Genomic DNA, 21,382 nt, shown 5'->3' with positions numbered 1-21,382 from the left:
CGCCGAAGGTCAATAAATGTAGAGCTATGCGCGTAATGAATAAGTTACACACGCCTATTAGGACAGGCAGCAGTGATAAATGCCTCTCATTCACTCATTGGACCGTTGGCTGTCAGCAGGAGCAAAAGGGACCGAGGGCCAGAGAGGTAACCTTATTTGGTTTTTAACAGCCATGTAATCCATTTCCTTACTGGAGATGAATAAGCTCCTGTCCACGGACGGTTTATTTATGGTCAAATTAAACACGGACGCTGTGACAGGCAAAGCAAAGGGTGGCCTCAGTACATATTTAGTCCTAATGGGAACAACAGGAGTGAGCTGGACCAAATAAAAAAAAAAATAAATAAATTAAAAAAAGTTCATAATGAGCATATTTATTTAACTACAAAACATTTTTGCTCCTGTGGATAAATTCCACTTTCTACTGACTTACACATGCTATACTGGCATAGGTCAGCTATGCATACACATGTACACGTTGACCCTTTGGATATGCACACTGATGGAAGGATGTCAGAGCACTGGGTTTTTATACGAAGAAAATTGGTTATTATTTGCACAGACAACATAAATCATTAAAAATGTCCCTCAAATAACATGTTAACCATCTTGCAGGCAAAATCGCTTCGATTCTTTGCAGGATACAAATTGTATAGTTCAAGGACACAGCGCCGAATGAAAAGCCGCAATGTCACAGTGGACAAGACTATGCAAAGTCTTGTCCAGACTTTGTGACAACCCTGAGGTAACCTTGCACTAGTCTGAAAGGAGGGAATTAGAAGCCCTTGACCACTCATTGATCGCCTGTAGTTTTCTCCTGAGAGCCACGTTAGCATTGAACAGGTTATTAACTCTAGAACCTTTGCCTGTAGTTGGCAGTCCAATCTGTTTAATGTACGCCACTGGAGGCCGATTTAAAGCAGGCAGCTTAAAACAATCCACCATTTTGGGCTGCAAAAGACCCGTTTCCTCCGATGCAAGGACTATCTCCATGGAGAATCGATCTCTTGGGTAAATCATTCTTTCAAACAGCAAACGGTCGACCAAGAGGCCATTACAGCTCCTCTGGGAGAACATTTTTTTATTTTTATTTTTTAAACCAATCAATGCTCTTAATTCCTGATCTTGACCGTCTATGATTACACTCTTGGATTTCAGACAGCAGTGTCCCATTTCAAGTCAACCTGTCTTCATTCTTTCTCATATGACCTCACTTTGAGTCAAGAGAATGCACCAGAGGGTGAGCCAAAAGCTAACAGATGTCAACCAGAAAAGAATCAAAGTTCAAAGTTCAACATGTGAGGAGAGAAGCTCAAATTTAGATCGCAGAAACCTATTTAATTTTTTGGAGAGCCACTCAGAGAATAATCACAGTAGAGGAAGTTCTTACTCTTCTCAATTTGATTGTCTCATATTTACGGCCAAGTGCTTTTCATACAAATATTTACTTTCCTGCATTACCGTAGGTTAGTGAGGTTCTGACTGAAGTACAAATTCAGGTTAGGCAACAGCAATGGAATGGTCATAAAGTGAGGGTACCCTGTTCACTAAAATTCAGTTCAAATCCGGATACCTGGCCATGACAAACAAAAGAAAAAAAAAAGAAACTCCTCTGGTGTTTGATTGAGCTATTCCATACAAACTCATCCAAGAAGGTCATTATGGACCTTGCTTGGTGCCCTGGGGCACAATCATGCCGCCTTCTGCAAGTTGTCCTCACAAAATTGGAAGCATAGATTTGCCAAAAAAAACGTCTTTGTGTGCTCAAGAATTAAGTTTCTGCCCAACGCATGATTGCTTTGTGTTTCTCAGTATGCGTAAATGTGGTGACTAACTTGTGATACAATATGCAAAAACCGCAATAGCCAATGGCTCCTCGGTTTTTATCCGTAAATAGTACGAGCTTCAGGTCTCTGCCTAATTGTCTATCGTTCTGTTTCACGTCAGAACCACGGAGCCCGTTGCTCAGCAGAACTCGGTGATGACCACACACATACCGGTTATGATTTAGGATTATAACCATTGGACAGGTTTAACATTTACAATTGTCAGCCCCAAACATTTTCCGAGCAGCATGGAACCACAGCATAACCCTTCAGGTTAATCGTTCGGAGACATCCGAGAATCGGGCCTTTGCTCACGGAGCGAAATCGATTGTCGGTATGTGGGTAGGGAGGGGTATTTGAATACATTTCCAAAATTAACTGTCTGCGTGGATGTACGGTAGCGCAACTTTCTAGTTAATGTTGACCTTCAGACTGTACACTAGTTGAGACTGAATAAACTGTGCTTCTGCTGATTACAGCCAATCAGTGCACACGAGTCTGCATCAATTGCTCCACAACACAATTATTCAAAACAATCGAGGCCTCACAATGTACAAAATTCTTAAAGATCTATTAAATAAGTCTGAGAATGCTACTTGTCCACATAACATTATTCCATTGTTCTTTACTTTCTTCTTTTATTTATTCACTGCATATTTTAGTCTTGTTTCGTACGGTTTTTATCCTGTTTTTGAAAACACAAAACATGAACTTGAATTCACTTTTACTTTTGATTTTCCATCAATACTAAGCTGTTTGACAGAACAGCATCAAATCTTCACAGAACAAAGTGCGATCTAAACACTAAACGGGAAGCGAACGGTAATCTTGTTACAGCCTTACAGTAAACCAAACCACAACCATACAAGCCTCTCCGTTCAACTGCACATCCACTGGGGTTTGACTAATGAGGACTTGTATGTATGCATCAAGACACACAAATACACGTCTTTTTAAATCATGACACGTGATTTTTGTGCTAATGTGCCACGTACGGTACACAAAAGCATGCAGAGTGCATTCATGCATGAACTTCCGCTCAAATCTCGTAATCCGTATTTCCTATGAACATACGGTACGCAGTACCTCAAAGACACTGTTCCCTTGTACATAAGGGAAAGAAGAAAAGGGAAATCCTGCGGTGCCATCCTGCAGGAAACAATTAATTATCAGTCCATCACAGCAGAGGTAAAGGAGAAACCTCTTTAGCGGGATGTCAGTGAAGACCAAGCATTTGAGAGAACACGTCCACGGCGCTCTCATTAGAGAGAGGCTCTGATCACAAGGCAGCTTGCTGACAGCACATAAGAAACAGCCATTTGTCTATCAATTCATCTTTCTATTCACCCCCTCCTTCAATTCCTTCTCCCCCCACCTCATGCTTTCTCCTCTTACAACCAGCGGAACTGTGGTAGTCAACATCAAAAGTTGGAAAGAACGAGGCAGATCATTAGCGAGAGAAGACCGTGGCAACGCAGGACTGAAATCATTTAGACGTCGCTGCGGAGAGGAAATCGCTACGCCTGTCGAGAGGGAACAAGGAGGGAGGAAGGATGGAGTCAAAATAAGAGGAAGGTACAACTGATGCCCCAAACTAAGATGCCAGATCACAAAAGGCAACTCTGATTGGGTGATAACACGTGGGTTATCGTGTGTGTGTGATGAGGACGGATATCAACCTCTCGGCCTCCGATCAAAACGTCCCTCTGTTCCTCCCCACAGAGCCCACAGGTGTGGGTGTGCGAGGAGGCCTTGTTTGGGACCGTAATTGACAGGGAGCGAAGATGAAACGTGAACGCGCACTCATGTTTTAAACATGATGCCAATAACTGCACACACTACACAGGTTTCAACGCTTACCAAGTAGGGGTGTCATCGACCCCCAATGCCCTTCTTTGACTGATTGACATTATGATGTGAGAACAACACCCGTTTCCTCAAAAAAAACTGAACATGATGTGTGGGCAGTCCTTTTTTACAAGAAAGGGCAGACTTATCATTTGGCAAACACAGCCAATTGCCTGGGAACGCCAAAGGTGTCATAAAAACGGATGAATAAAGTTTTCTTCGATTTAGAGCATTTATTATTGTTTTAGTCTTAATTCACACAGTTTAAAAATGCATCAAAATTCTTATTTTATGATCATTTTGAGTGCCCCACCCCTCTCTTCTCATGCAATGGACTACTCCATATTCTTACTGTGCATGTGCAAACTTGAGTTAAGAAGAGAGCAGAAAAACAAACTTGCCGCACTGTGACGAACGTTATAGGAGGTGGAGTGGAGAAAAGAAGAAGGTGAGCAGAAAAACAGTTTACAACAAAACTACCATGTGCATAACCAACAACAGCAAGAAGCCAGAAGCTCTTGCCAGTTGCAGTAGCACTGCTGTCAGTGTCAGCTGGGGAGCATGCAATATCTCTATTATTATTATTGGTATACAATAAAATACAAGAAAAAGAAAAAGCATTTATCTTCCTCTGCACGTCCATCATGTGTAATCAAAGTTCTTTTCACACGTTTTATCAGTTCGAAGTCAGTAAATTAAATTCTGAAAAAGTACATTTGTTTGGTGAGCAATTACCGCGATGATTACATTTCTTACGGCAAGTTCTGAGCAAAACACTTGCTAGTCTTTGGCATAAAACAACCGTCAAACAAAAGAAAATGACAACAATAAAGCTGCCATTCTGTCAGAATTAATAATAATAGTATACGAAAACATTTAATGTGCGTAACCAACAGCATCAAGAGTCAAAAAACACAAACCATCTCTGTTGTGGTTATTGTTTTGATCCTAATAACAGAGTTTTGCATTGCTTTTTACACCCGTCAGCTTCTGCGGGACAAATAAACCCCTCCAGCATACACAGATAACAGTTCTCCTTTTTAACCCCCAAAATGCAATTAGCCATTATTATGTCCCTCTGTAATCTGCCTAGTTCATTTTATTTGCCTCTCAAACAACAGAGGCCTATCTCACTGGTATTTACACAGAGTGCTGCTTCTGTCCCCAACCCATCTGCGCCCTACAGCGGTGGCAAACAGAGTCAAAGTTATCGCCACCCCTCTCGCAAATAATTAAATAAATAAAGAGGCTCACGGTCGTGTTTGCCAAGGCCTCACACCGTTAAAGCGGAAGTTAGACACTAGAGTCCTTGAGAAACGCATCAGAACCGATATGGCCTCTGCAATGGACTCATGACACCTCTCTGCGTGAGAGCAAAATATGGACGAGCAACCTCTGTGCGCATGTGTGTGCGTTTTACCGTCATTGCCCTGGCTCCCCTCTCTCTTCAGCATCTGCACCGCCCCCACATACTTCTTCAACTGGACCTTCAGGACCTCATTCTCCCTGCACAAACAGACACACAGATATCACATAACCAATAACGGCTAATAATAAAGAGGTTGTGGGTGCGGTATTGGGTGGTATGGAGGTTATTTATACGTTTTCCCTGCCTAATATTCTTACTGGAAATCCATTAGGGACTAGATCAGATTGGTTTCAGACTAGATTTGCAACATCAAGCTCACTGTGTGAAATGGTGTGTTTTCTGGTGAAAATATGCTGCCCTTGCCAGTTAAATTTAACAGCCTTTGTCTGGCTCCATTGCCACCCCCCTTTCCCTAATTCTTCACCGGGGATTTTTGGTGCCCCGCTTGTCAGACCTCATTCCCCACCAACAAAAGCACCGCCTGCACAGAGACCTCTAGCATCCGCAGGAAAAGCTCTACGTGGAGTCGTCCACACCGCCGTTATCAGACCCGCCGACGGCCCAGGCGTTGTTCCGGCCTGATTACATTATATCGAATACACGCTGCTCCGCTCAATGTGTGTGTTCATGGGGAAACGGAGTCGGCCACTTACACAGATATTGGAATGCGTCTCATTTTACTGGATGAGTGTCAAGTGTGATATTAACACCAGCGGGCAGATGAATGTGTCTGTGCGAGCAGGCCTTGCTTGCGCTAGGGTTGCAAAATCCATTTAGAGCTTTTCCTTATTAATAAACCAGTCATGAACACAAATGAAAAAAAATTGGCTTTTCAGCTCAAAACAGTGCGTGTCACTGTTGGTACAAACATTTGATCTTAAGACTGATTTTTAAAGGGTAACGGCAATATTTAAATTTAAACGAAGTGGAGGAAGCAATGTTAGAAAAAATCCAAAGTTTATCATCCAATCATACAGGTTTGCTTCAAAGCTTTAATGTATAGCGACAAGTCATCACTGGCATAACCTTTGACTGATGATTCAATACAGTGAATTTGTATAGTCTGTTGACCACTGAAAAATCCGCTATGATTGTCTCCCGAGTAGTCGAGCATAATAACTAGGAGGCGATACCAAGAAGGCAGCAGTGAGACGTGCCGAGGGGGATTTCCTATTAAAACATGGCATTTACATTTACAACATGTCGGCCTGCGTCAAACTGTAATAGGCAGCCCACAATTTAAGATACTGCGCTGGGGTTCATTCCCATCAGCATTTTCTGTTCTGTTTGATCCGTTAATCTTTTATTTACAGTAAATGTCCCCTTCCCTGAATAAATGACTATCTAGAGAAACAATACTAAACTGCTGCTGTCTCGCCGTGGTTGTATTTTGTTGTTGGTATCTGTGGCCCGATGATGCACTCGTTTTGTTGAATTATTGATCCTTGAAATGCTGAAATGTTTTCTGCTGATGGCTTGTTCAAGACACAGCTTGAGCTGAAGTATGCACATAAATTGCAAATGTAGCTAGCAATAGAAATGCGGAATTATTGGTCCTTAACTTTAAGAGTTAAGGATCAGGCCTAATTATGGTGATCTTCTTTTAATTGGTAACATTTGGTGAACAGAGCAGGCTAATAAAAATAAAATTAAAAAAAGACCTAAAGGCGTAAAACACTCTCTTCCAAAAGGATTTTACATTAAATAACTAAATTAACCTCAATAACCTTTATTTTTGCACCAGATCATGCATCGGCAACCCAAGTAGTATCTGATTTAAATGTGTTTTGTGTTTTGTTTTTTTTATTTTATTATTTTTGTTACATGTAATTGTAAATTTGAAGATTATGGTGAGCTTGTAAAATGTTTTTTTGCTCAAAATATGTGCTGATGTGAGACAACCGGCTGCACGTTACAACCCCGATGTGCGTCCCAGTTGGAGGACTATTAGTGTGTGTGTGTGCTGCAACATAATAGGTTTAGCTTAGCTGTGTGTCAGTGAAAGGGTTAGTTCTATATGGATGTCTTTAGGGTTAGGGATTAGGTTAGTTGTATTTAGCTGTGGAGTGTAACATCGCTAAAAAGTGGTGGGATCTTTATTTCACAGCAACAGAGTATAAGTTTGGATATTTATTTCCGACGTTTAAGCTGCTATGCTGTTGAACTGTTACACCAGAATGTGTTAGGACAGTATGTCTGACATTAATTAGTGGAACGGTGCCATTTTATCGATCGTTAATTCCTGTGTACTGGCCAACACTCCAGCGTGAATACAGCCCCGCTTACCTGGACAAGAACTTGATAAAAAATATCTCCACTACAGGAGCAGTTCTTTCAACAAGCAATGGCTGACAATACAGGTCATTTCTTATCACTGTTCCATTAATTTTGGAGAGGAGTGGATGTGAAATCTGCACACACAGATAGCAATTGTCTGATTTTCAGTATTTAGAGTGCTCATAATTATTCAGAGCAGTGTATGTCTTTTGCTCAGGTTTCCATTGATACATTTACCACACATTAGCAGGCATTCACAGAAAAGATCAAAAGTCCTTATCCATCCATCCATCAATTTTTTACCGCTTATCTGAGGTCGGGTCGCGGGGGCTGAGGAGTGTGATCACCCTGCAGTTGGAACACACTCTCCGGTCCACTTTCTTAAAAAGGGGCATCCCTCACCGTTGGTTTCCACCAACAGGTTCGGGGATTGCCGCCACGACAGGCACCGACCACCTTACGGCCACAGCTCCGGTTGGCCGCCTCAGCAATAGAGGCGCGGAACATGGTCCACTCGGACTCTATGTCCCCCCGCCTCCCCCGGAACATGAGCAAAGTTCTGTTGGAGGTGGGAGTTTAAACTCCTTCTGACAGGGGATTCTGCCAGACGTTCCCAGCAGACCCTCACAATACGTTTGGGCCTGCCACGTCGGACCGGCATCTTCCCCCACCATCGGAGCCAACTCACCACCAGGTGGCGATCAGTTGACAGCTCCGCCCCAGAGTGTCCAAGACATGCGGCCGCAAGTCCGATGACACGACCACAAAGTCGATTATCGAACTGCGACCGAGGGTGTCCTGGTGCCAAGTGCACATGTGGACATCCTTATGCTTGAACATGGTGTTCGTTATGGACAGTCCGTGATGAGCACAGAAGTCCAATAACAGAACACCGCTCGGGTTCTGATCGGGGGGGAGGGGGGGGGCGTTCCTCCCAATCACGCCCTTCCAGGTCTCATTGCCCACGTGAGCATTGAAGTCCCCCAGCAGAACGATGGAGTCCCCAGCTGGAGCGCTCTTCAGCACCCTCTCCAAGGACTCCAAAAAGGGTGGGTACACTGAACTCCTGTTTAGGTGAATAGACACAATCAACAGTCAGGACCCTTCCCCCCACCCAAAGGCAGAGGTGAACCCCAACATACAGGCGCAGAGTCAGGGGGCAATAAGTATACCCACACCTGCTCACTGCCTTTCACCGTGAGCAACTCCAGAGTGGAAGAGAGTCCAAACCCTCTCGAGAAGACTGGTACCAGAGAATCCGACTATATCTAGTCGGAACTTCTCGACCTCACACACCAGCTCGGGCTCCTTCCCTGCCAGAGAGGTGACATTCCACATCCCTAGAGCCATCTTCTGTAGCCGGGGATCGGATCGATCGTGCCTTTGGCCACTGCCCAGCTCACACTGCACCCGACCCCTATGGCCCCTCCCACAGGTGGTGAGCCCATGGGAAGCACAACTAGTCTATCACAGCAAAACCACCTCCATAACTCACAAGCCATTATTCAGAACTAAGGGTAATAATAATAATGGGGAAAAAAATGTGAGTGCAATACTTGGCTGCAACAGCCTTGCCGCTGTTCATTCATTCTCAACTAGTTTGTGGTCTAATAAAGAACATGACGTCACCCAAGGCCGACATCCATGCAGACCTCCACTTTCGACCAGCAGCTCTAGGCAGCATTATTAGGATAGGCTGCCCAGTATGACGCTGGCATGGAAACCGCAATCTAGAACGTCGACAGAGATTCTCCTACCCATCATTTGCAACTTTACACATCAGGCTAGCAAAGTTAGAAAGTCGATATCTCTGGATTATTCGTACTGCGTTTACATTTGCTAGACTGGCTGTACCTATTGAGAACCCTAAAAGGGCAATATTTGAAATAAAACAAAAAATATATTTTAAAAAAAGAACGCTCATTTTTCAAAGTCTAAAACTATAGAAGTAAGCTGCAGCCAGAATGCTGTGTGGATTCTTCAGTGCCGAAAAACCAGACACTTATGTAAACCTCGAAGTCTCTCTCTAAGGGACTCCAAAGTTTTAAATGAGACTGTCGAAAAATTAAAGACCTGGAAACCACATCCCTTGGCTTGCTGTTATGGGATGAGCCACATCTTGCGTTCTCATCCGGGGAAATAGTTTGACCCAGAAATTCAGTAAGTCTGAACTTCTCAGTCTTGCGAGTACAACAGTAAGTTAAGTAAGAGACGAGATCAACAGAATTGGTGTCAGAGAAATCTGATTCAGGAAAGAGGGGAAAGTTTGCATTTGAGAGCTACAGTACACTAGAAAAGTTATTACCCTTTTTGGGGGAGACAGGAGGAACATTGTGGAGGAAAAAAAACAAACAGCGTGCATGAGAGTGATACAAAAGTTTTTTGAAGAACTAAACAAAAGACAAATCAGGAAGGCGAAAGATCCGTGATTATATCTGTAAAGAGCTCAAAAGAAAACTTCAACTACGTACAGTAATTGCCAAAGTTGAGTAAAACCCCATAGGTAATTTTTTAAAAATGTTTTTCCATTTTGCATCCCCCCAAAACTTCTTTTATTATTTCCATACTCGTGAGTCATCTAAAAACACAATAAACACAGCAAAGTGGCTGATCTTTGTGTATGCTGTGCTTTTATTTGGAAGTAATAAAGGGGAGGTACAAAGATGCCTTCAGAGATGCATGTCACTGAATAATGCTCCAGAGTGCAATTTACTGCTTATGTCTTTGTAGTAAAAATAGTCCAAGCATGTACTAGCCCACAGTGGCAGCATTATATATTGAATATCTCAGAGTACTTAGCAAAAGAGTGCGAGGAGGAAAATAGAGCAACATCCCAAAGAAGAAAAACTAAAAGGTAAAACACTCTACGTAACTACAACATTTCAGTTCAGAAAAAGACACCTGCTCCCATTGCTTTTCGGTCTCTGTGTAGGAGTGTGGGCACGTCCACCTGTTCAACCACCCCCTTCTCCCAGTGACGAAATACCACTTCCCGAACCCACTCAACTGGCTACATTCCCATATTCCTGCTGTTTCTGCCAACTGATGGTGTAAAAAGGTGATTTGTGCGTGTGCGTGTTTGTGTGTATATGTGTGTGTGCGTGTGTGGCAGAAAGGTTTAAGGGTTGAATACTCCGAACAGATTTTAGGGTGGGATCATTTTGGTTTGGGTGACATTTTTACATACAGTAACTGGTGGTTTATTTTTCAACTATATGGATATGCTGTGTAGAAATGCTACAACACTGATGTGAGGCAGACTCAAGCCGGATTTACACTGCAGGTCCAAGTTCCCAATACCAATTTAAAGTCAATATCAGATTGATTTATTTTTTTGGTCTATTTACATGCACATTTTAAGTGACACACATTTGGTAAGGCCTTTCAAATCTTAAAAGACTTGTTTAGCTGTGAAAAAAAGAAAATCTCAACATGGAACACTACACAAAAAGATTCTGTTCTGCCGCCGATCTAGAAACAAGTCCTCCAAGACAGAAACCTTGCGTGATCAAACAAAAACGAACAACACCAAACACTTCCGGATATGTTGCGTCAATGTTTCTAAAGGGAACGGCGGCGTGGTACAATGGCGATGTAATAAAAAATTTTTAAAAAAGACTTACTTTGGAAAAGTAATTGCTTTGGTGAGCCCACTTTTATACCAAAAAAAAAAAAAAAAAAAAAAAAAAAACGACAGCAAAAAAACTGGTAGGAAATGTCTGTTTTTATTTTTTATTGTTGGGCCCGACCCATTGCAGAGCCTATTATCGGGAGAAATTCACTCTCAGACCAGAGGATGATCTTATAGGATAATATTATTAGACATAAGATAGTCTAGTATTTGTTGTCTTTGGTCAAGAAGGGGCAAAATCGGGACAGAAATTGCCCGATTATCTTTATGTATGCCAAGCACCCAAATGTTTGGATCCATCATTCCTCATAATGAAAAATCAGGTAAATCAATACTGTTAACAGAGTCGCAAACATCTCAGGATCAGCAAGATGATTTGCCAAAAATGACTCACTACTTGATGTTGTTTTAACACCAGCTCAATGTTTTCACAACGTTACCACAGTCGTGTTGCTGAGGAGGACGAAAAGTAAATGTGTATTCCTTCTTAGTCATCAAAACTGCTAATTCTTACGTTTGTAAAAAGTCATCAAGCTCGCTGACTTTCTGTCACAACATTGACAGTGAGATGTCCAGGCATAAACCAGTTACATTTGATTTGCCTCCGCTGGAAGATTTCGTCACTGACTGAGCAGATGTGTGTTGATATACAAAAGGATGGTGATTGTTGAGTGTGCTTTTTAGTTTGTTGGGCTTCAAGAGTGTGGGCTGGCATGTTTCGATGCGTGAGCAAGGATCTTACATTTTCATGTTATATTTGGGTGCATGAGTGAGTAATAGTTCACCTTTATCGCAAATCTCCTAAGTGTGAGTAACTTGCAATTTGAGCAGCATAGTCTACAGAAGGTCTGCTATGGCAACCGGCATGCTTTCTGCCACCCATATACAGTGGAACCACTAAATGTTATTGTCCCTGAGGTTGTATGACTTAGAAATCCACTTCAAATAATTTTAGTGTAGAAAGATGCCTCTACACACATAAAGGTGCATCATGTTACATAAGACCAGACTGGGTTTGACCTTTGAGGTTCCACTGTCTTTGGATAACTGCAAATAATTGTGCTATTGAGAATATTTATGAGCCTGTTTTAAAAAGAATTTGCTAGTTTGTTTAGATTATTATTTTATTTTTATTTTTTTACATTTTAATATCAAAATACATTTTATACATTTATAAAATCTCAAAATTGACTGGGCAGCACAGTGACCTAGTAGTTGGTACATCTGCATTACAGTTCTGTGTGGAGATGATTTATTCTCCCTGTGCTTGCGTGTTTTGTTTTTTTCTTGTGTGAATGGCATGTACACGTATCATAAAGCTTTCAAATGGCATTTACTCTTTCAAGGCGATGTCACATAGAATTTTAACTCGGGTCCTACGGAGAAACTAGTTCTCGCTGAGATTTTGGAAAGAGGAGCTTCAGGATACAAAGGATATGCATATCTCCATGATAGACCCAAGGTAAATATTCTTTGCTTTCACCTAATTGTATTCATGCTGATTCAGTCTTTCATGTTCCAATTTTTTTAAACGTTAGCTACGAAAAGAAGAAACCAAGCTCAGGTCTTAATCCTACATTAACACCCTTTGCAAGCGGAAAGAGTTAATTTTCTTTGTGCTTATAATAAAAAAAAATAAAAAATAATAAATAAAAATAAAAAAACCTCCACTGTAGGTCGTCTTGGTCTTGGAATCGATGGTGTTCATTTGCATTTAATTTTCACAGATAGATGACTGCACCTGGTGTCGGATGACACCAATCTGCATCTATGCCCGGCCAGGCCCCATGGGTGCATGGTGATTGATTGGCAACAAGCGAAACAGAAAACTAATAAATGGTTGGAGACTTTGGTTTAAGCTTTAGTTTGGATTATCATTCTTTGATTACTTAATTGCTAAATTATCTTGCAAGATTAGGTAAAACGTCTGCCGACAAGAGCTGTCAAGATTTGGTGGAAACCTGGGGCACTGAACCGAAGGATCCAGCAGATGAGGTGTGCTTTGAAAAAAAGCTTTTTGTTAGTAGTTGGCTCTGGAGATGGGCATAAAAACTGGTTGGTTGGTTGGTGGACTGTAAGAGCTGTGCTAGTTGGTATTGATTGTTGATTATTAGCATCTTGAAGCAGTTGAGGAAAAACTGAGATCACTCGGCCGGTGAAACAATTATTTCAGCATTCATTTTCTCCATGGTGAGCCAATGAAATTTAGCCAAAAGCCCACTTCGTTATTAACACTACCACTACCCACAGGATTGTAGTTAAACAGCATCAAGCACCTCATGATTCTTCAGTCAGGGAAGTCTGACAGACACGTTTAGGACTGGTTTGATCGGCATTCGAGGAGGTTTTAATGTTGCTGTAAAAATAGTCCCTTTCCAACAATTCACATACAATTCCAACTGTTGCTGTACTCAAAACCAAGATGAAGTCAGTCATATTGACATATTTTTCAGGTAGCAATACACATTTAAAACATTTTAGCCTCTTTAGCAATGCTCTCCCTCTTTACCATTAGTGAAAGAGAATCACAGAAGATTGTGGTATACATGCAGTAGCAACCACTGCCAGTAGCCTCATTCCCTCAATGGTACTGACAGCTTCCAGCCCCTATTCAGTGGCTAGCTGCTCCTTTGGTGGTATTTATAGCCGCTATTGATCGAGACAGATTTGGCTGAGGAGGAAAAGCAGCACTTGAGATTTAGCCGCTGACGACAGAATAGGATTTGTGAGTCTGAGATGCACATTGCATTTCACAGTCACCTGCAGCTAGAGTGAGGCGGGCCGCGGAGGCCATCTCTACCTCGCCTGCTAGTTCCAGTCCATTAAAATGTGCCGTTCAAATGCGATAATCATTGCATATTTAAAAGCTGATGCACTTTCCTCTCAAAACTGCTGAGCTTGTGGTTTCAGCTGGCTCAAACATTGAACGTGGTACTGTAACGTACAATCGTCAGAGTTGACTTTACCATATTAAATTGGGGGATGATGTATTGCGAGAGAAAGCTAAACAAATGGACTGCCAATATTAAGCTGGACTGAGTGGTGCAAGTGTCACAATTTACGATTGTTTGGATATGTGTCATGGCAATGTAAAAATGCAGCCCTACGGGGGCCACAAGCTAGTGCAAACTGTAGGCCGGTCCCAAGCCGGATAAAAGCAGAGGGTTGCGTCAGGAAGGGCATCTGGCTTAAAACTTTGCCAAACAAGTATGAGCGTTCCTCCAAAGAATTCCATACCGGATTGGTCGTGGCCCAGGTTAACAACGTCCGTCACCGGCGCCGTCAACCTGCAGGGCGGCAGTGGAAATTCAGCGACTTATGGGTCGAAGTCGAAGAAGAGGTGGAAAATGGGTTCTTCGGCAGAAAGAGAAGAGGAAAGCACAGAGCCTTGAACTGAATGTGGGGACTTTGAATGTTGGAACTATGGCAGGAAAATCTTGGGAGTTGGTTGACATGATGATTAGGAGAAAGGTTGATAGTGTGTGTGTCCAGGAGACCAAGTGGAAAGGCAGTAAGGCTAGAAGTTTAGGGGCAGGGTAAATGTAAGTACGGCATCCAGGAAAGGAACTTGGAGGGACAGATGGTGGTAGACTTTGCAAAAAGGATGCAAATGGCTGTAGTAAACACTTTTTTCCAGAACAGGCAGGTGGATTACATCTTGTGCAGACGATGTAATCTGAAGGAGGTTACCGACGGCAAGGTAGTGGTAGGGGAGAATGTGGCTAGACAGCATAGGATGAGGATGGTGTTGTGTAAGATGACTCTGGTGGTGGGGAGGAAGATTAGGAAGACAAAGGCAGGACGAGTGTTGTGCAGCTTTTCGGGAAGAGGTGAGACAGGCTCTCGGTGGACGGGAGGAGCTTCCAGAAGACTGGACCACTGCAGCCAAGGTGATCAGAGAAGGCAGGCAGGAGAGTACTTGGTGTATCTTCTGGCAGGAAAGGAGAGAAGGAGACTTGGTGGTGGAACCTCACAGTACAGGAAATCATACAAGGAAAAAACGTTAGCTAAGAAGAAGTGGGACACTGAGAGGACCGAGGAGAGGCGAAAGGAATATATTGAGATGCGACATAGGGCAAAGGTAGAGGTGGCAAAGGCAAAACAAGAGGCCAGGTTGGACACTAAAGAAGGAGAAAATGATCTATACAGGTTGGCCAGACAGAGAGATAGAGCTGGGAAGGATGTGCAGCAGGTGAGGGTGATTAAGGATAGAGATGGAAATATGTTGACTGGTGCTAGTAGTGTGCTGGATAGATGGAAAGAATACTTCGAAGGAGTTGATGAATGAGGAAAATGAGAGAGAAGGGAGAGTAGAGTGAAGAAACGGGTCCAAGCAGGTTGGAACAGGTGGAGGAAGGCATCGGGTGTGTTATGTGACAGAAGAGTCTCTGCTAGGATGAAGGGCAAAGTTTATAAAACAGTGATGAGGCCAGCGTTGATGTGCGGATTAGAGACAGTGGCACTGAAGAGACAACAGGAAGCAGAGCTGGAGGTGGCGGAAAGGAAGATGTTGAGGTTCGTGCTCAGAGTGACCAGGTTGGATAAAATTAGAAATGAGCTCATCAGAGGGACAGCCAAGGTTTGATGTTTTGGAGACAAAGTTAGAGAGAGCAGACTTCGATGGTTTGGACACGTCCAGAGGAAAGAGAGTGAGTATATTGGTAGAAGGATAATGAGGGTGGAGCTGACAGGCAAGAGAGCTGGAGGAAGACCAAAGAGAAGGTTGATGGATGTCGTGAGGGAAGACATGATGGCAGTTGGTGTTCGAGAGGAGGATGCAGGAGATAGGCTTATATGGAAAAGGATGACGCACGGTGGTGACCCCTAAAGGGACAAGGCGAAAAGAAAAGAAGAAGAGTGTCATGGCAACGTAAAGAAAAAAACTGCATCTTTAGATCGTAATCAGCCTCATCCAAATGTGTATAAAAATCACATCAGATATCTGCCAATGGGAATGTAGCATAAATGTACAAATATACAGTTAACACCCGCTCTTTGGGGGATAAGTTTACAGGCAATAGGCGATTGACGCCCCCCCAAAAATATTTTGAACTGTCTATTTTTAAACTAATGTGAAAGCATATATGGTACATTAGTGTTGATGCTTCAACAAGTAAATAATTGCCGCTACCAGCCGCTGTTTTACTGCGGCGTTTACTTGGACCTGCAATGTAAATGTAGCCTAAGACTCCATTAAGATCTCACCTCGATTGTCGTATGACCTACAATTTTCATGAAGGACAAGCATGATTACATGGACAGTGGTTCCCCACTGTTGATGGACAAGCGCACGAAGAAAGCAATGGGGACATAAAGTTCTGAATTTTGAACGTGAAACAGTCTCCTGCATCCCTTCGAAATAGCAGTTTCTGATGAATGTTTTCGATCGCGAGGTAACAGCGGGACCCTGGGTCGAGGGTTAACAGCAAGAGGTTGACAAGCGCACAGAACCGATTACTACCTCAGGGCTAGATTTGTGCATCATACTGACTGACTGCCTTCTTGCAGGAAAATAATTTTGCCGTTACAGCCAAAGGTGGAAAGTGTAGAACTACCATGAAAGGTTAGCTGGCAAACAAAAAAATGGTGAAGAATAAGTCAAAAATAGATGAACAAAGAATGAGCATGTTAATATGATGCTGATCTTGGTATTCTACCACACGTTCAGCTAGCAGTTAAGTGAGTACTACATTATTCTCTCTTTACTCACTGCTATTTGCATTTTAGTTTGAAGAAGGGCAAGGAGTTAGAACACAGGACAAGAGACCATCCTTGTTATTTTGATTGACGAAACCTGCTTTGGAAACTAGACAATGAAAGTTTTAAGCTAAGAATAAAAAGCATCACTAAAACAAATCTGACTGACTGCACGCACGTGTGTGTAATTCAACATTACAATGTGAATTGTTCTGGCATCATTTTTTTTTTTAAAATAAATAGAAATGTAAATACACTGCTTTTATTATCATTATGAACGTTTCTACAGTAAAAAGACAAAAACCAGCACTGTCGGTGGTGGTGTGATTTTATATTGTTATTATGTGTCAAAGAAATGAAGTTTATTTTTTCTTCAGTTACTGTTATCCTGATACTATTATTGGCAAAATATTTTGATAATATAAAACTCTTTCCACCTATATATTTCCACCTATATTGTGGAACTCAATTTTAGCCTTCCAATGGGATCACTTTCACATCATTGTCTCAAACTCCTTCTATTGACTGTAGCCATGTTACTGAAGGTCGGCGCATCTTATCCAGTGGACAGGTTCGACAACTGAGCTACCCCATGTGGCAACAAATCAATGACCTCACGATGATAAGATAATAACGAAAATTGTACATAACTCATTCACTGCCAGCCCTCCCAGTTAACAGGCATATTTGTTGTATACAGCTGTTAATGGCAGTGACATGAATATTGTAATTTATGAAAACATAGTAATAACATAATTAAATATAATGAGAAAAATTAAACAGTTTGTGCACCGTTATTAATTAATTGCAGCTCCTTTTGGTGTGTGTGACTTGGCCACCGGGCAGTATAATACAGTCATGCAGACAGACAAAGAAGAGTTTCACTCAACTCACTACTGTGACTAAGTAATATTTATCTTTTTTCGCATAAGATAAAGAATATATGCCTGTGAGTATTGTTTTTTTTTTTTTTTGCATTTCCACGTGTCCCATTTGTGTTCAAACGTCCCTTCTAAAATGGTAAATGGGCTTTCACTTGTAAAGCGCTTTTCTACCTTCAAGGTACTCAAAATGCTTTACCACTGTCTCATTCCCCTACTGATGACACAGCATCAGGAGCAACTGGGGGTTTAGTATCTTATTCAAGGACACTTAGACAACACCACGATGTAGATGCTATTCATTAGCCCGTCTACGTTATTACACTGCAATTTTTCGTTTTAAATTTAGTTTGACAGTCAACCACAAAGACCTGGCATTTGATCAGGGGTGTGGAGACTTTTTATATCCACTGTACCTTTTGGCTTTGACATCACATAAGGGGTGTTACAACTGGGGTGTGTGAGTGTTTCATAGAGTGTAGCGGCTCCGGATCTTGGCCCAGCCTAGCTGATCACAACTGCTTGGATGCTCACAGACACTTCCATCCATCCATCCATCCTCTACCGCTTATCCGAGGTCGTGTCGCGAGGGCAGTAGCTTTAGCAGGGACGCCCAGACTTCCCTCTCCCCAGCCACTTCATCCAGCTCTTCCAGGGGGATCCCGAGGCGTTCACCGGCCAGCCGAGAGACGTCGTCTCTCCAGCGTGTCGTGGGTCCCGAGTGTCCAAGACATGCGGCCGCAAGTCCGATGACACGACCACAAAGTCGATCACCAAACTGCGACCTAGGGTGTCCTGGTGACAAGTGCACGTGTGGACACCCTTATGCTTGAACATGGTGTTCATTATGGGCAATCCGTGATGAGAAGTCCAATAACAGAACACCGCTCGGGTTCTGATCGGGGCGGGGGGGTTTGGGCGTTCCTCCCAATCGCGCCCTTCCAGGTCTCACTGTCATTGCCCACGTGAGCATTGAAGTCCCCCAGCCCAGTGAGAGCGCTCTCCAGCACCCCCTCCAAGGACTCCAAAAAGGGTGGGCACTCTGAACTGCCGTTTGGTGCATAGCCACAAACAACAGTCAGGACCCACCCCCCCCCCCCCCCCACCCGAAGGCAGAGGCTCACAGATACTTAAGCAGATAAATAATTTGTTGGCAAGGCTGGCACCTCAGAGACCCAACTTTGTATGTAAGCCCTTAAAAAGTAAATTTTCCATACTGTCTCCTTGAACAATTTTTATAATTGTGGTTTGGTATTGAACTGCACGGTTTCTCCTAGAAGAATGTTGCACATGTATTTAAAATAATGAACGTACTTTATTGTATTAATTTAATAGTCTACGTATTCAAGAGCACTCTTGTATGTTACCTGGCTAGTGCCTGGACCTTTGCCGTGTGTCTTTCTTCCAGTTCAGCCAGCCTTTTTTTCAGCAGCTCAATCTCTTGTCTCAGACCTGCTGAATGCTCCATTTCCCCATCCAGCAGACTACGAAGAGACCTGCCAAATACACCAAGTGGACCATCCGTGTCATGTCGAAACACACATGGACGCAGGAGCAGTTTGCTGCCGCACATTACAGGACAGCATTATGTTCAGATTCAGTTGGCATAAAGGCCAGGTGGCCCAATACTCGTCCACTTGTGTTTATCACAGTAATTACATTATAAATTTCCTCCCTCTGAGTGAGAAAAATGCCCTCATCCTTCAGTTTGCAGTGCATAAAAACAAAACTATACAACAGATTAGCAGTGTTTTGCTGTTTTTCTGTGGCAGCTGTTAACTCATAGTAAATCCCACTCTCATAGTAAATCCCACTCAACTAGCCTTGCTCGTAGCAACAAAAAAAAAAAAACTAATCAGTCTACGGCCAAGTCAGCATGAAAATGCCTCTCTCTTGATAAAAAGAGTACCATATTAAAGGGAAAGGTCATCCAACTGCTTTCACTGTGCGTGTGTATGTGAGTGTACTTGTGCACGTTTGGCTTTGCAAGCAGCAGATAAGGAGGCTGTATACTCCTACATACCCATTTTGTTCCTCCAGCTCGTCCTTCCTGTTCATCATGGCTACAATAGCCTGTCGCAGCTCCACTGAAAAGACACCACAAATTGAGAGCTAGAATTTTAAGTTTAGAACAGATACATTGCAAAGTTAAGAAACTAATCAAATGCCTTCAGTTCCAAAGGTGCAAACAGCAACTACTGATATACTTAACAGACACCAAATTGTCAAACATTTTTCTGACAATCTTTTTAACAAATCGGAGAATGTCTTTTTGTCAATATCCTAAAATTAAAATGATATACAAAGACTAATTTGCTTCTTCCTTGACAATTGTGACATGTTTGCGGTTCAACTAAAAAACACAGTTCAAAAAGTCCAAAAACGACCATGAGACAAGAAATTAACTATTTTTGTATGCTACAATTTACAAAGACCACTAGTCTGTTCTCATAACTGATGTAAGGTGTCCATTTTGCCCCAGATACAAATAGGTCTCCTTGCAGCCCTGGGTCTAAGTGCTGAGTTTGGCTTGAGGAGTCTGAGGATGAGGAGGAGGAGGTGTGTGCTAACGAGGACAAGAAAAAAAAAAAGTGGACGTGAGGAGCGTCTATACAGCTCCACATCATCTAGCCGGAAATGAAAGTGACCTTTAGTACGACCAGGCGTTCACAGCGGGTGTCACAGACGAGCCATTAGGGACTTGAGTATAGCCAGACGACACTCGGTCCTCACAGAGGGATTTTACAAATGACATTGCCAGTGAGTATGTTTGTGTGAGGGAGAGGAAATAAATGCTTCCATTTGTCCATATATTGCAAACAGTCCTTTACAATGGAGTGTGGATCAGAAAGCGGACAAACAAAGAAATGGCCCGATAACATTTGCACAGGCTACACTACGCAACAGAGATGCCTCGTCAATTATATACTTCATACACTCCAGTCGACTGACAAGCTTGGACTCATCCACTGTACAGGTACAATCAATAAATTCGAATAGCGTCCAAAGCTTAATTTAGTTGGGTAGTTCGATTCAAAAAATGAAATACAAACGCTAAAATATTTTATGATTTACATATCTCAGAATCAGAATCATCTTTATTTGCCAAGTAGGTCCAAAACACACAAGGAATTTGTCATTGCCAAAAAACAATTGTGCAAAAAGATGCAGAGTCCTCTAGCACTTAAGAGCAGTTCGAAGGGCACAGCCTATATCTGTGTATAATTTTGATGATTATAGCTTACAGCAAATGAAAACCCAAAATTCACCATCGATAGAAACTACTACGTAACAGTAACTGATTTTTAATGTAGAAATTGGGCAGGAATTTGCCCTCTAAAGTGTTTAAAGATTCTTACAGAATGTATGAGTACTGAAATAAATGGACTTTTCTACTATATTCCAATTTGAGATGTACCTGTAAATGCTTGATTAGCCCTCCATTTTCTATAGCGCTTGTCTTCCATTTGAGTCGCAGGTAAGAAATAGTCAAACAAAGCGGAGTACAGTATTACAGTTTACTTGGTAGTCTTTTGTTTTCTCTTCTCGCTGAGCTCGCTCGCTCACTGTCGACATCATAACTTTCACAAATATGCCAATCTACTGGGCAGCTACATAACTTTCACAAATATGCCAATCTACTGGGCAGCTAAAAGACCCCAGACCACACACATGACTCATCAAGTGACCCGGAATTTATTTATTTTTTTCCCTCGCCATCTACATCTACAATCATACAGCTGCCACAAAAGGCCTGGATTCCATTCACTAGCATTGCTTCACATCTCCTTTCGTAAGAGATGCCTTATAGGCGCCTAGCGGCAGTCGATGCCTATTCCTTGGACCAGCAGTG

General features: G+C 42.4%; 1 protein-coding gene across 3 annotated transcripts in view; it reads right to left on the bottom strand.

Annotated features, from left to right (window-relative positions):
• Window positions 1-21,382, bottom strand: part of snx29 (sorting nexin 29) — a 128,647-nt gene that overhangs the window by 93,930 nt on the left and 13,335 nt on the right. For all 3 annotated transcript variants that reach the window (XR_009770407.1, XM_061706187.1, XM_061706188.1), the window contains exons 12-14: window positions 19,553-19,616; window positions 18,897-19,025; window positions 5,095-5,180 (exon numbers count right to left, since the gene is read on the bottom strand). Coding sequence is in view for 2 of the 3 variants with exons in the window: in XM_061706187.1 (XP_061562171.1) it covers window positions 5,095-5,180; window positions 18,897-19,025; window positions 19,553-19,616 (279 nt within the window). In the remaining variant the exon portion in view is untranslated. The remainder of the gene's footprint in view (window positions 1-5,094; window positions 5,181-18,896; window positions 19,026-19,552; window positions 19,617-21,382) is intronic.

The sequence above is a fragment of the Phycodurus eques genome, chromosome 19, assembly GCF_024500275.1.
Source record: "Phycodurus eques isolate BA_2022a chromosome 19, UOR_Pequ_1.1, whole genome shotgun sequence".
NCBI classification, from domain to species: domain Eukaryota; kingdom Metazoa; phylum Chordata; class Actinopteri; order Syngnathiformes; family Syngnathidae; genus Phycodurus; species Phycodurus eques.
Note: the sequence above shows the minus strand (reverse complement) of the source record. Positions and strands in the feature narration are given on the sequence as shown.